The 16,557-nt window shown below is 32.0% G+C and overlaps 1 protein-coding gene across 3 annotated transcripts in view; it reads right to left on the bottom strand.

The window, feature by feature from the left end:
• LOC142333234 (adenosine deaminase-like) overlaps nucleotides 1-16,557 on the bottom strand; it is a 49,200-nt gene that overhangs the window by 13,491 nt on the left and 19,152 nt on the right. Inside the window, exons 3-6 of one of the 3 annotated variants that reach the window (XM_075380217.1) lie at nucleotides 13,691-13,816; nucleotides 11,530-11,663; nucleotides 7,095-7,292; nucleotides 611-723 (exon numbers count right to left, since the gene is read on the bottom strand). In XM_075380217.1, coding sequence (XP_075236332.1) covers nucleotides 611-723; nucleotides 7,095-7,292; nucleotides 11,530-11,663; nucleotides 13,691-13,816 — 571 coding nt within the window. Of the gene's footprint in view, nucleotides 1-610; nucleotides 724-7,094; nucleotides 7,293-11,529; nucleotides 11,664-12,476; nucleotides 12,536-13,690; nucleotides 13,817-16,557 lie in introns of those variants that run through there. The other 2 variants (XM_075380219.1, XM_075380218.1) reach the window with 2 other exon arrangements.

Genomic DNA, 16,557 nt, shown 5'->3' with positions numbered 1-16,557 from the left:
TTTCTCTGCTATTATGCAAACAAAATTTCTGTGACCGCTGAGATAATATTGATTTCCTATCTTATGAGTTGTGTCTTTTCTGTGGATCACGCAAAAAAACTCCATGTCCCATTTCCTGTTATGGTCTTGCTTAGAAAATTTTGATCTGGATCAGCTAAAGTGATGAGTTTTCCTGCCTGTGTCGCGCAAGTCTCCTTTTGATCTGTAGACAACATTTTAGAAACAGCATGCTGACAAACATGATGCATGTTCATATCACTATAGATAATACTGTGGAAACTTTAAAACATTTACACCTATTGTAAACCAGTTTTCTTCATTTTCAATTTTCATATGCTTGTTCAGTCGGCATTAATATCTCTAATAATTATTTTTTAATCAAAATACAGAATTTTATATTGGTGTGTCGTTCAAGCGGTGACATTTTTCACTGTAACATACACGATATGAATCAAACACATTTAGTATTGTTGAATGCAAAACAGGAAACCTCATGAATATCGTCAACAGAAAAAACAAATATTTCCTTATTGGTATTTTAAACTGCATCGAATTATATTGGGAACTTTTCAAATCTATTTTGTATATATCAATTAATTCAAAGACTTACTCTAACGATCATATCAGGTCCTCCAGTTTCACCAGCATGTAGAGTTCTGTGTATGCCACATTTCTTTGCTTCTTCATACACATAAATGGCTTTTGGATCGAGTAAAATTTCTTCTGCAATTAAATAAAATTTTTATTACTAATAATACAAATAATGAAAAGTAAAAAAAAATGAACAATATTACATCATTTAAAATTTACAGATGTGTCTGTTAAGGTAATTTACTATAAAAATGCTACAAGTAATATCCTTGAAAAGTGACCAAATTTAATAAAAAAAACAATAATTTAAAAAAAAGAAAAGATTCTGTAACAAAAAGGAAGTTTAACAGAAAACTCAACAATATGTCAAGCCTGCAAAATTTGGGTGGTGTAATGTTTTTTTTTTTTAATTTTTGATAATGATTCCTATGTATTTTTTAGCACTGAATAAAAAAAAATCATTTTTTTCCATCATGTCTGGATTTTTCCCAAATCGCTATTTCAAAATGTGTAAAATGTTGAAAAATTGCAAAAAATGTGATACTACAAAGTAGATATAAATTTTTTTTCATAATAAATTAAAAATTAATATATTCATGTTTTCGGGTTATACTATGCATTCTTACAGCTAAACAGTTAAGTGGTTTGAAAAGAATGGGAGGGGGGTTTAGGTTGAAGACGATGAGATGGTAGGAGAGCTTGGCTAACAGGTTGTGACAAGACTTAACAAGATGTAATATGTTTATTGACAGCTATCCACGCCACTCATGCACCGTGCAACTACTGTTAGTACTGTTTCAACCATCAGTGAGCGTAAAACAAGATTTTGTACATCCTCCGTGATCAAATACATTTTTGCGGGTGGAAAATATATTTTCAGGCCATAAAGCAAACTTTCCTTTTTCAAAATGGCTTCAAGAGGCTGCAAAAATTATTTTTGTTACATTTGTGGTGATTTAATAGTGGAAAGGCAAAAAAGAAATATAACAAGTTTCGTTTGACAAGTGCACCTTACGTATTTCAGAGTGAAAATAGCAGATGAAGACAAAACTTGGGCACCCCACTACATTTGTTACATATGTGTTGAAGGACTTAGACGGTAGTCAAAAAGTGAACAAGAAGTATTCAGATTTGGAATTCTAATGGTGTGGCAAGAGCCACGAAATCACACTGATGATTGTTACTTTTATTCGACTGGTGTTCACGGTTTCAATTTGAATAAAAAAAGAATTGTCTATCCAAATATGCCATCTGCTTTATGCCTGGTTCCTCATGGTCCAGATGTACAGGTGCCAATTCCACCAGAAAATTTACCTGAAGTAGATGGTTCAACAAGTGATTTAAATGAAGATTACATTGACGAGTCCAAACCCAGAGGTAGCTGTGTACCAGAGCTTTATTCACAACTAAATGATTTGGTTTGAGACTTACATCTGACCAAAGAAAATCTATTAATTTTTGGTTCATGGCTTAAAGGGAAGAACCTGCTAGCAGCAGGCACCTCATTTTTCTGGTTCAGGTACAGAAAAAAGGATTTTCTTTCACATTTTTCGGAAGAAGGAGAATTAGTCTTCTTCACTAGTCGTACATGTACTTTTGACTTGATTTAACATTCCATACGAAAGTACCAACTGGAGATTCATAGATTCGTCCAAAAAGAAGCCTCAAAGTTTTCCTTCTTCACAACAAGAATACGTATCCATCAATACCTGTCAGCTATTCTGACCATTTAAAAGAGGATTACGATAATTTGGAATTATAAATTATTATCGATAAAATTAAAATAACAATCATAAGCGGATTACATGCAACGATCTCAAAATAATATCGATGCTCCTTGGACAGCAAGGAAGATACACAAAGTTTCCTTGTTTTTGTGTGAATGAGATAGCAGAAACAGAGAAAATCATTGGATAAGGAAAGATTGGCTAAAAAGAGCTTCATTAGAACTGGAACCAAAAAAGTTCTCATAGATCCGAATAAAGTTCTCCTTCCAGCACTGCATATCAAGTTAGGCTGATAAAGTGATTTGTCAAAGCCTTACCAAAAGAAGATAAATGTTTTAAATACATCTGTGACAAATTTCCACTTTTATCAACCTCCAAACTAAAAGAGGGTGTCTTTACATTAGAAAACTTCTCAAAGATGGTAATTTTGGGAAATAAATGGAAGTTGCAGAAAAAAAAGCCTGGGGAGCCTTTAAAGACATAGTAACTAAGTTTCTGGGCAATAAGAAGGATCCAAACTTCAAATCAATTGTTGAGAACATGCTGCAGAAGTGCGAAGATTTAGGATGTTCCATGAGCCTGAAGGTTCACTTCCTAAATTCACATGTGGACTATTTTCCTGAAAATATGGGTGCTGTTAGCAAAGACACGGGTGAGAGATTTCATCAGGACATAAAAGAAATGGAAAGGAGGTATCAAGGAAATGGATTACTATGATGATGGGGCAGACTATTGCTGAATGTTACACCAAGATGAATCCTAAAGAGAACATAGAAGGAAAAGAGCGAAACAGAATGTAAGCCATCCAAAGAAAGTTTGATAGACAGATTAAAACTGTAAGTATTTTACATACTTTGTCATTAAGAGTGGGTGAAGAGGGAGACTGGTTTCCAAAGGCATAATATAATTCATAAAAATTAACAAAATAAATTATTTTTCAAGTGTACTACAATGGAAATTAGGCTTATTTTGTGGCAATTTTCATTAGAAATTAAGGGTTCAATGACCCTGGCCTTCATACCACTCAACTGTTTAGCAATAAGAATGCACAAAGGTATAAGCCAAAAAAATGAATATATTAAAATAATTTTTTTCGCAATTTCACAATTATTCAACTTTTAACAAATTTGAAATTTGCGATTTGCAAAAAATCCTGACATGTTGGAAAAAATGAAGGTAATTTTCAGATTCAGCACTAAAAAAATACATAAGCATTAATTATCAAAAACTAAAAAAAAACACAACCATCTCAGGCTTGTGTATTTATTGTTCTATTAACTGTTGAGAGTCAGGGACTACAACTAGTGGTCACAAATATATTTCACACTTAATGCTTTTGACTACACATTAATCCCAAAAGATTCCATATCTGTTCCTTATTTTTATATGATGTTTTAAAATTACAAGAAAAACATATTATATGTTCAAAAAATGTTTCAAAAAGTAGCATGCCAAAATGAAACAAAAAACTTAAAATATGATCACCTCTAGGCAAACTGTACAGAGAAACCAATCTTTTTCACGCATTTGATGTAAAAATTTACAATCCTTTCTCTCTCTTTATCTCTTATGCCTATATTTCTCAAACCATTATGATTAGCATTTCTTTTTAAATTCTAAAAGTTAAATTTTTTCAAGTATGTTTTTCAACAATGAAAAAAATTGTACGTTACAAGATTCTGAAAAGTAATATTTAATCCACAAATATCCAATATTTTTTAAAAGAAATAATATGTAATTTTATTTGATAATTAAATCTTTGTCTTGGAAAATCTAAAAAATACAAATGATCAAATGATAAGTATGTGTATACATTTATCCCTACCAACAACTGTAATGGCGATTTTAGTTAAACATTTTTAATTTCTATCAGTAATATCATAATAATGGATTTGATTAAATAATGATTTTCAATTTTATTTTAATATATGATATATATATATATATATATATATTATTTTATTTTTTCATTTTGAATTTTACTGAAAACAAGCTCTAATTAGGAAAATTAAATATATCTTATAAGTTTTTCAAGTAATTAAGTTATTACTGATTTATTTAACTGGCTGAATTAGTGATATCTCCCAACAGAACTTAATGAACATTAGCTGTGGACAGCCAATTTTTTTTTTCCTTTGTTTTTTTAATTAAGTACAGTTTTTAGTTAAAACTATAATTAACAGAAATAATGATAAATTTCTGATATATATATTGCCACCTTGTGACATCTTATAAAGAATGATACTGTCTAAATGCTCATGAATGCTTGTTGCACATTTTTATGGTACAAATAAAGTGATATTTCTTTTTTATACAGCAAAAAAATTGAGTTTTTTTGTTTTAGATGTAGTAAATAAATATGTAAAATCAGATTAATTTTATACGCAATAAATAGATGCATAAGCTTATATTTGTTTTCATTTTGGTGTGAAACAATCTTATTTCCTTCTAAAACAGCTTGTCTTAATAAGTTTATTCTGTATAACATTATTTTGTGATTTAATATAACTTTAAAAGTGACAAATATAAAGAACAGTTAACATTTCTATAAAGTCTACAGTCAGCTACACATTTGATGGAGACAATTTCTAATTAAATTTTTTTTTACAAAACCTATTCAAAATTTGGAAACTGTAAATTCAGGATTCATTCATTTTTTTTATATTCAGTCATTTGATTGGTTTGATGCAGCTCTCCAAGATTCCCTATCCAGTGCCAGCCGTTTCATTTCGGTGAACCCCCATATATCCTACATCTCTAACAATTTGTTACATATTCCAAATGTTGCCTGCCTGCACAATTTTCCCCATCTACATGTCCCACCAATATTATAGCAACTATTACAGGATGCCTGAATATGTGGCCTATAAGTCAGTCTCTTTTTTTAACTATATCTTTCCAAATGCTTCTTTCTTCATCAATTTGTCGCAACACCTCTTTATTTCTCACTTTATCCACCCACCTGATTTTTAACATCTCCTATAGCACCAAATTTCAAAAGCTTCTAATCTTTTCCTATTTGTATATTCAGTGGTCCATCTACATTATTTCTACTACATTTCATTACTTTCATTTTGTTCTTGTTTATTTTCGTGCGGTAGTTCTTGTGTTGGACTTCATCCATGTCATTCATTGTTTCTTCTAAATCTTTTTTACTCTTGGCTAGAATTACTATATCTTCAGAAAGTCATAGCATCTTTATCTATTCACCTTGCACTGATACTGCATCTAAATAACTTAATATTCGTGCAAAACTCAATAAGTCGATCCCCTCTTTCATTTCTTTTGTCCAGCTTGTATTCATCCACAATCTTTCCTTTCTTGCCTTTTCCAATGCTTGCATTTCAATTTCTAACTATTATTAAATTTTCATCCCCTTTTATGTGTTTATTTGTTTTTTTAATTTTTTCATATACACACTCTACTTCATCAACATCATGGGCACTTTTAGGCATGTAGACTTTAACAATCGTTGTCGGCTTAGGTTTTGATTTTATTCTTATTATAATGATTCTATTGCTATGCATTTTGAAATACTCTACTCTCTGCCCTATCTTCTAGTTCAATACAAAACCTACTCCTGCCTGTCCTTTATTTGAAGCTGTGTTAATTATTCTAAAATCATCTGACCAAAAGTCATTTTCCTCTTCTCACTGAACCTCACTAATTCCTACTACATTTACATTTAATCTATCCATTTTCCTCTTTAAAATTTCTAACCTACCAACCTTTTTTAAACTTCTAACATTTCACACTCCGACTCATAAAATGTTATTTTTTAATTTTCTGGTGACCCCTTCCTTAGTAATCCCCACCCAGAGATCCGAACGGGGGACTAATTTCCCCCAATATGTTAAATAAAGGATATGTTCAAAAAAGGAAGGCAAGGCACCTTCCTTGGTAACCTATCATGTAACAGAAATGAAGCCATCTTTGTTACATGAAAATGGAGAGAGCTACATTTTCTTGGAAAAAAAAACAGCTGCAGTTTTCCATTGCTTTCAGCTGCGCAGTACTCAGAAGATTGAGTGATGTTGATATGGTTATTTAAGTCCTCCTGATCTACGCCCTAAACAACTACTGAAAGAGCTGCTGCTTTCTTTCAGGAATCATTCCTTAGTCTGGCTCTCAACAGATACCTCTCAGATATGGTTGCACCTTCGGTCCAGTTACTCTCTATCACTGAGCACTCAAGCCCCCTCACCATCGGCAAGGTCTCATGATTCATAGAGAGAAGATTCATTCATAATGGTTAAAAAATAAATTAATATACTAAATTGTTTTTTATCAATTTGAATGGAAAAACAATGTGTGTGCATCTATATTTCAATATGGAAAAAACCGGACTGAAAATTAATAAGCAGGCAAAGAGTTAAATAAAGTCTCAAAATATACTATTTTTTGAAGTATAGAATTGTTTTAAACAATTATAATATTGTCTATTTGAAGATAAAAACCATCTTAATTAACAAAAGTTAAATAAAATCTAGGTTTGAAATTGCATTAATATTTTTTAAAAATGTTTATATACATCATTTAAAAAAACATATTGTCTGGAACAGAGTAGAGACTGTGGAACAAAGGATTAGATACCACTGAAATAGTGATGCAGGCTTGGATTATGCAACATGAACTAGTTTGGATTTTTTTTTTAAGAGTTTATATACAATTATTATAACACTATCACTGGAATAGAGTACAAAAGTACATATTTAATTAGTGATAAATCTTTTGAATGGTTATATTATAAAAATAAAGTTGAAAAATAGGTCTTACCAGTAATCTCTGAACCCTGCTTAGTTGCCATATCTATTCCTACAACTCCATCATTCTTAAATGTTTTACTTAATTGCAGCACATCAATTACACCATCTGTTCCATTTAGACCACATAATATTGAACGTGCTTTCACACCAAAATCCAATTCTCCTTTTGTAAAACCACGTGTTACAGCTTTAACAGCTTCTTCTAAGGCTAAAACAAAAAAAATTTAATTAGGTGAAATATAAGAAGACCATAAACTATTAAAAAGTTACCAAGTACAGGATGTAATCGATAAAAATAATAGTTATTTTTATGAATTTTACAGGATGATCTAAATTTGAAAAGAATTGTTGCTAAATTTATTCTTAGATTTTTCAGTTGAAAAGAAATAAGTGGATGTTATGGATCTGCAAAAAATTGAAAAAAATGGTCATAATTTTAGAAGACAAATCAAAAAGAAAATTCACAAGTAGACCATGATTACTTTTTACTTCTCCCACTTATTATTTTAACTCAGAAATTAAAGATCAATTTTTGGAAAAAGAAAAAACTGGAAAGAACCTTTGACACTGGAATCTGAATATTAAAAATGGATTTTAACAGGCAAACTTCACAACTAAATTTTATATTTACATATTGAAATTCTTTAACAGAAGTTGCTTCATCTAGATTATTTTCTTCTTTTTTTTTTTTAATTAACAGATAATTTTTTGTTACACCTATTGTCAATTAGAAATTAAGAAAATCTATCAACACTACACAATAAACAAATTTTGATGAAAGATAGAATATCCTACTTGGAATGGAATCAATAATAAGAATTCAAACTTTACCAAAAAGTAAATAAGTAGAGAAAATATCGTTAAATATTGATTTTGTTTTTAGAATTACACAGACTTTTCAGTATTCTACATTTTTATAGAATGTCACACATATATTTTATAAAATATATATCTAGTAGGCAAATTGATAGTATGTGACATCAGACAAGTTTAAATATATTTTTTTAAGGATTGGGAGGTCTGGCTTTACCCGACAGGTATTTCAGCCAGTAAACTTATTGTGCGGCCACTGAGCAGGAAAAAGTCCCCAAGTTGGTCCATACACACACACACAGAGAGAAAAAAAAGAGAGAGACCAAATAACATTAATGATGGCCTATGTGAATCCCTCCCCCTCCACACACACACACACACACACACACACACACACACACACACACACACAGAGAGAGAGAGAGAGACACCAAATAACATTGATGATGGACTATGTGATGATTCTATCATCCCCATTTTGCCATCTCCAACACGGAGAATCTAGTGTCTACCAATAACAGCAAAAAAAGGCTCAAGGGCAGAAAAAATATAATAATGCATAATCTTTGAGTGCTCATTTCCTTAAGTAACATTTTTGGATTCATCATTTGGTTGGCTGGTTTTATACTGTACTTGATTTCTTTCTATTTTGCGCTTATTTTCTAATCTCAACCTGCTTACTACATCCTACATCCTCAATTTCATGTTTCATATAATCCATTGTGGGTCTTCATCTACAGTTTTCACCTTCTTCATGTTCTCTTAAGATGTCTATAGTTAAAATTTTTTACCAAACCATATAGTGTTGAACAATCCTTCTTCAGCATCACAATTAAAAGGTTCTTTATTTTTTTCTTCCTTTTCCACTGCCCAAGCTTTACTACCATAAAGTGCTACACAAAATAAAAATACTTTCAAGCATCTCTTTCTAATTTGTAGATATGTAATTGATACTAGAAAACTTCTTTCTTTCAGGAAAGTACTTGCTTGGTTGACACTCTGCTTTTGATGTGTTTTTCAACATAATGTTGAGCATACACGAGTTAGTCCTTTACTAACGCTGCTATTATAATTGTATAATATTACACTGATATATTTTTTCACATATTCATATTAAATTACTGTCGAAACTATATTCAGTCATTCCTTGTCGATCACGGTTAATTTATAAAAATCATTATAATGTGCAAACCATAAATGACAAAAAAAAAAATTTGGCATATCTGAAATAATTAAAAGATTCCAAAGCCAGAAATAATTTAATCTCAAAGAGCAAAACATATAAAATTTAATAATTTGAATACAAATAAATGTTATTTTAAACTAAATAGAAAAAAATCATTATTACCTTAATAATATAAATGTAATGTAAAAAGTGTCCTACACTAATTCTGATGTACACATCTAGTGCATTCTATTGCTCATACACAGTTTAAGATATTTTTTAGAGTCTATTCATTTATACAATGTAAATTGATATGGTATTTTATGTAAATACTTTTTATAGTAAAAATAATAACAAATTAAAACTTACGGAAAAGAACTGATGCAATAGGAGAGTATACGTGCATTATTTGATGCTATGCCACTGTAAACGGTATATTTTATTTAAAGCAAAGAACCTAATTTTTACAATCACTGACATTTGTATAAGATTTATAATTTATTGTCATATTTGTTAATTTTTAATTTACTTTATACTAACTTAGAGTGATTTTAAATGATAACGCTAACTTCCTACGCTAATTATCAAATTAATGAAGGAAACATGTGCTTGTTCCATATTGGTTAGTGGCTTTTAAAGTATTACTATCCCTTTAGCATGTCCCACTGAGGGAATATCATTGATTTCAACTAATAATAGGTAAATGTGTATTAAATATTTGTTGAAAAATGTTTTGTAAAGGATAAAGAAATAAGAAAATTTAAAACGATTGACAAAAAGATTCTATATTAATATGTTACAAAGAACAAATAATTGATACACTAAAAATGAGCTGATGACAAAATTGTAATATATTCTGGCATTAGTTATTAATTCTTATATAGTGGAAAAATAATTATACATGAAAAGAATTAGATTTCTTCTTTGAGTGGGGGTAATTTTCAATGAAGTTTTATTGTAAAATTATCATTGCATGTTTAAATAAACTAAAAAAAGTTTTAAAAATTAAAAAAAATTAATTTAAAAAAATTGTTGTCGCCTCCAAGAAATTTTTTTTTATTTTTCTACATCTACTATCTAAAATGAAAGAAACCAAAAAAAATGTACCATCAAAAAAAGTTACCCAAGATTTCTCTTTTAGATGGGGGTGAATAATGTTAAAATTTTATTGTATTATTATTACTACTAAAAATTTATTATTTCACTTTTAATTATAATAAAAGTTTTGAAAAAATCAAAAATCAATATTTTTAAACTTTGATCGGCTCCCCCCCCACCTGAATATTGTCTAAAAAATTAGGTTAAAAATATGCAATAAATAAAAAGATAGCTTTATTCATTTTTTGGGGTAGGAAGAATTTTGGGGCAATTTTTTTTTAAATAAGATTAGACAGCTTAATATAAAGTGGGGATTTTTGCAAAATTTTGAGAAAATTGTCCCCTAAAGATCCTTCCATGCTCTGAAGATATTGAACCCAAAATTTTACTAATTAATTACCTCATATATATGTCTCTGTACAAAATTTCATCAAAATTGCTTCATCAGTCAAAAATTATTAAGCTTCAAACACACCACACTTGTACATACATATGTACGTATGAACATTACTCCCCACTTGTTTTTGTTTTTTGGGGTTCCTCGGTAATGAAATGTTTAGAAATACAAAAAACCCAAATCCCATTTTTTGACTGGTTACCATACTTTCTTTCTTGCAGCTTAGCTCTAAAGCATTGATTCTCAAACATTTGTGCCCACCACCCTCATACATTAAGAATAAAAAATTTTCTAGTCGCCCAAAATTTTTAAACTTACCATCCGTTAAAAATAATAACTGCAACTGCTGTTTTTAAGATTCACTCTTAAAGACAATAATTGTAATTATTGTTTTTAAAAGTGGCATATCCTATTTCCGAGTTGGAACTTACATTTTACTTTACATTTTAATTTGAAATATCAAGAAAACATCTTTTTTTTTTAATTAGCCATCACCTTCCTAAACCGCCTGAACACCCCCAATTTTCTGTGAGCCTTCTAACCCCTCCTCCATGAGGGCCTTCAGCACTCACAAGGGGACATTATTGCCCACTTTAAGAATGAATGCTCTAGAGCCATGATGGCAGTAAAGTAAAAATATCTAGAAGTAAATATCAGACACTAACACCGTGCTAAGAAAATTATATACATATATATTTATAATTGAAAATTTTATTGGCACTACATTATACAACACAGAACACATAAACCAATCAGTGCGTGCCCCTTCACACCCAGTATGATTCATTAATAAACATAATTAGACATTAAAAACTCAGTTGATAGATCATCATTGATCAATGCTCAATTAATATCATCTTTACTGAGCTGACAATTTTCATTGAAGATCTTTGATAACTTTTGATCTAAGTTAAAAAAAAAATCCTAATTTATTAAATAAATAAATTAACAGAATGTAATTATTTATATTACCTGTCATATTAGAAACTTCTTTTTGATCTGGTGTAAAGTTATGTGGTGAGTATCTTGCTTCAACATATTTAACATTATTTTTTGACATTTCCTCACAAAATTCATATGCTACTCTTTCTGCTACTGCAATATCCCTTAATAATAACAATATAAAGTAAGTAATTAAAATATATAAGGTTTAATATATGCCCACATTCATTGTACATTATATATAGAATGGTTTAAATCACAGTGCATTTTACTGTAAAACAAAAGAAGTAATACTTTTACCGCAATTTTAGTTTCATTTTGCTCTAAATCAAGCAGCTTCTTCAGAGTTGTCATTTAAAGTGTTGAGTGTTGTGTCATTGAATGCGCAGCATAGTGTGTGTATAGGTTAGGTTTTGAAGAAGCATGCTTGTTCATGATGTATATGATTTAAATTGTTCAATCATTTAGAATATTGTTTTTACAGTTTTGAATTGCTCAAGCATGCCTAGTTTTATCGGTTAATATCTATATAACCAAGAAAAAGAAAAGACGAACCTACTGCCAACCCACCGGGTTGGTCTAGTGACGAAAGCGTCTTCCCAAATCAGCTGATTTGGAAGTCGAGAGTTCCAGCGTTCAATTCCAAATAAAGGAAGTTGTTTTTGTACGGATTTCAATACTAGATTGTGGATACCGGTGTTCTTTGATGGTTGGGTTTCAATTAACCACACATCTCAGGAATGATCAAACTGAGTCTGTACAAGACTATACACTTCGTTTACACTCATACAAATCATCCTCATTAATCCTCTGAAGTAATCCATGATGGTTATTCCCGGAGGCTAAATAGGAAAAAGGAAGGGCCTACGGTGCCTGCCGCGAAAATGTTATATGGTTTATGTTTCATTACACGGGATTTTGTTAAATGTTTCGGCCAGTCATAACTAAATAACGTTCATGATATCATGCGTACTAACAACACAAAAACGTTTACAACGAAAAGCTTCAAAATCCTGAACATTTTTAGCCATTTCTTTAGTAGTTTTTTAACACAGCTCTAACCCCAGTGTTTTTCTTCTTCTATCTCCAAACACATAATTTTAGATGAATCGTTTGAGAAGTATAAAACGTTCAAACGAACGTTCAAAACTACAAACGATGGATCGTTCGTGCACTTTATTTAAAAAAAAAGAAAAAAGTGACTTACAACAAACAAATCAACGCACCCAGCTTTTTATTGGAGAAAAGAGCTTCCTGTTTTTACTAATATTGTTTGTGCATATGTGATCTGTTTAAACGATATCACAATCCTCAACATTAAAACAAATTAAGCTGCAAAGAAATCAACAAAAATTATGTTTAAATCTTAAACACGAAGGATGAAAGCTATATGTTAAAAATTTGAGTCACTCATACTTTGATTATTCAAAATATACAACAAACACATATAAAAACAGCATTATAAATGAATAAACATAACTTTAATCATAAAAATTTTTCAAAAAACATCATGAACAAAAGACACTTCAAAACGTTATCATGAGTCACGACTCCCAGCAACGTTCTAAGAAAGTTTGATTAAAAGTGAAGCTCAATTCAGCTAAAATAAAGCGTATTGTGGTCAATTAAAGAATTAAAAACATTTATAATCTAAACTTAAACCCTGCTTTCTTATCATAAGAAACATTTTTGTCTAAATTCTGGAATTATAAGAAAGACTGGGACAGATAGCATAAATTTACAAATTTGTTAATTAACAATCCCGTACCATTCTTAGAAACCTTTTTTTTATCTCTAAAAGAAAATAACAATTTTCTGCACAATATATTTAAGCTGATAAGTGCAAAATCGATGATGGATGTGAGATTTTACCATCTGGGTAAAAATTCCTTAATACTGAAAGTTGAAATCTTCTACGTCAGGTATAATCTAAATGAAAATCCTTCTTGTATCCTGTAATAATTTGGTTTCATCTCTCTTCTTATCTTCGTAATTATACAACATTAACCAGAAATTTTTGTGTGGTAAGGATACATCTTTAACTTTATTCAGCCTCATATCAATATGAAACTCGTAAATATATTTATACTGATATTGTGTCAATTATCAACTTACAAATTAACCAATATTTTGATCAATTGACAACATTACTGGCATCAGAATTTAGAGTTAAATTTATGTATATACTTACTTAACAACATCTACAATATGACAAAACGGTGCTAGAAAATGAGCAAGATCTATTGGTTCATTAATAATCATCTTTTTCTTTAGATCTTCTAAAGTACCATTTCCAGGTACTGGTAAACATTTTTCCCTGGAAAAAAAAATGAATTACAAATATTATAGTTATTAATAAATTTAAAACATTATTTCTGGTAATATTAATGAAGATATTACTTTTTGATAAAAAAAAAAACAATGCTGTGAAAAACATCCTCATAAGTACTTTCTTCAAGAAATAGATTTCAATCTAACTTTTTCTCGCCAAATGATTGGAATACATTAGCAATCGATACTCGTGCCGTGTGTGATATCGATCCAGCTTGTTGAAACCAAACGTTGTCAATAATTTGTGGAAATCTGTAGTTTTTACGCAACACAGTTTTTCAGCACGGCGTTGTATAGATCTGATGGCAACTGTAGTCGTGAGGCCATCTCATTTAAACAAAAAAGTAAGGATCTATTATACCATATGATGACACAGCACAGCATGTGGTTAATTGAAAAACCCAACCACCAAAGAACATCGGTATCCACGATCTAGTATTCAAATCCTTGTAAAATGAACTGCCTTTACTTGAACTCTCGACTTTCAAATCAGCTGATTTGGAAAGACGAGTTCACCACTACATCAATTCGGTGGGTTTGACTTAACTTTAGATAAGTTTGATTAGTAATGATTATAAGTTGGACAAGCGCAGATAAGTTTGATTAGAATATGTTTATACTTATTAGCAATACTGCTTATATTGGAAATCTATTTGCTTCTATTTCTCTTTATTAAGCAAACAACTGTTCGTTTTCTGATTAGCCTATTGTTATTTGGGCTCATTACAATAAGCCTGAAAAATATCAGGCTGATTAAAACTTGCTAGACAATTTTCCAATTTGCCGGACGGATTGCAAACTGTCGTATGCTCTATACAATAAGCCTGATTTTACAATTCGCTATGACATATATATTATTACATAACGTATTAAAAGAAAATTCAATTTAAATCTGCGGAAATTTTTTTAAAACAATATTTAGAAATTTTCATTAAAACACCAAATTAATCGGAAATAGTATTCTTCCGACTCCTGGTCGCAAGTCCCTGTTACGAGCAAAGTTTCCCCTTAGTCCTGCTCACGATTTTAGAGCGGGGGCCGTAATCTGTAACTGTGTGTTGATCTTTGATTTCACACATTTGATCCAGTAGCGGCGAAGAGATGCAAAGAGTGACAGGAGAATACAGAAGGTCTCCAGCTGCCCGTGGCTCACTGCGGGTAGTCGTCCCTAATATCGCTTTTGGGCTTGTGCCTAATATCTGAAATAGAATGAATACAGCGAGCATTTTATTCGTATACTATTAGGTCAGTGCATCTCCGACAATGACAGATAGTGAGATAGGTAAGAAGCCTAGCCGGAGGAGGGGGCCGGAGCCTTATCCTTCGACCTCCTCGAACACTGGTCCTGACAACGATAGTTCAGAGGTAGATATAGGGGTGACCACCCGGGAGGGTATGAACCCACTTACTGAAGCGTTTTTGCAAGCCGAGGGCAGGCCTGGCAGCTATGCTCCTTTGGCCCGTGATGTTTTGACAGAACTGGATGGCTTGTCTTCCTATTTAGCAAACTCCAAGCGTACTAGTTCTGATACCAAGAGGAGGTTATTGCCCCGACTCGAATTCTTCCGTTCGGCTTTCACAGCTATCGATGAGGGGTTCGAAAATCTTGCCTCACGGCTTGAAGTAATTGTAGCTGAGAAACCGGCTCCGACCCCAATGCAACCGCGTAGATATGCTGAGGTGGTCAGGGGTAGACATAGAACCAGTCAGTCCTCTAAGAAACCAGAGGTTGCGTTTGTTAATAGGGCGGAGGAATCGACTGCGTCCAGCAGTTAGTCGAAGAAAGACCTCCAGGTTGCCCTTCGGGATGACCGGAAAGGTCTTAAAATTATGAACATTAAAGAGATCGGCATGGGGTTAGTTGTGGTAGCGTATGATACGGAAACCACTCAAGCAATTAGAGATTCCGCGGCGGTTAAACGATTGAATGCGAAAATAGACCCGAAAAGAACGCGTAAGCCCCGTATTAGAGTCTATGACATTGACCATAACCTGACCGACGAAGATGTCTTGTCCCTCATTTGGGAGCAGAATACTGATTTGGATGAGGTCGCTTTCCGGCGGGACTCCAGGTTGGTCTTTAAAACGGGTAGGCGTGATACCCAGAAATATCACGGAGTCTTCAAGGTAAGTTCAGGTCTCTTTCAAAAATTTACGTCTGAGGGCAGACTATTTATCGATTTAGGGTGTTGCCGAGTAAAAGAGTACGTGGACGTCCAAAGATATTTCAAGTGACGGCCCCTCATGGCTTGGAACGAAGGGGGTAGTGTGGCGACCGGTAACGTCACAAGGTGGGTGTCTTTCACCTACGGGGTTGGGACAGCACATCGTGCGGTAACTTCTTGTTGTAGGCGCTGATATAGCTGTGTAGGATTCTCTTCTGGCCAAAAATGAAAATTTTATTTACTAACGAATCTTAAAGTACAAACGGGCTTTGTTCAACAAAGCAACAGTTTGTTAACAAAGTGATTGTCATTGTTTATTTTTACAACCATTCGGAAGGGGGCGCATTGCTCCCTCCATACAGTTAGTGCCCCGTTGTGGCGTATTCCTGCTAGCCTATGAAGCGTTAGCACCAAAAGGACTTGAGTGGACGGTCTGAAGGGGAATTACGTCGGGAGTACAGGTTTCAAAAGCTTAGCCTCCCGCGGTCGGACCATAAAATGAGTCCGAGAGCGCTGGTAAAAACGGATTGATATGCTATTAAATCCGTCCTTAAAAATTTAA

The sequence above is a fragment of the Lycorma delicatula genome, chromosome 12 (genome assembly GCF_047948215.1).
Source record: "Lycorma delicatula isolate Av1 chromosome 12, ASM4794821v1, whole genome shotgun sequence".
In the NCBI taxonomy this organism is placed as follows: domain Eukaryota; kingdom Metazoa; phylum Arthropoda; class Insecta; order Hemiptera; family Fulgoridae; genus Lycorma; species Lycorma delicatula.
This window is presented reverse-complemented; position numbering and strand designations above follow the sequence as displayed.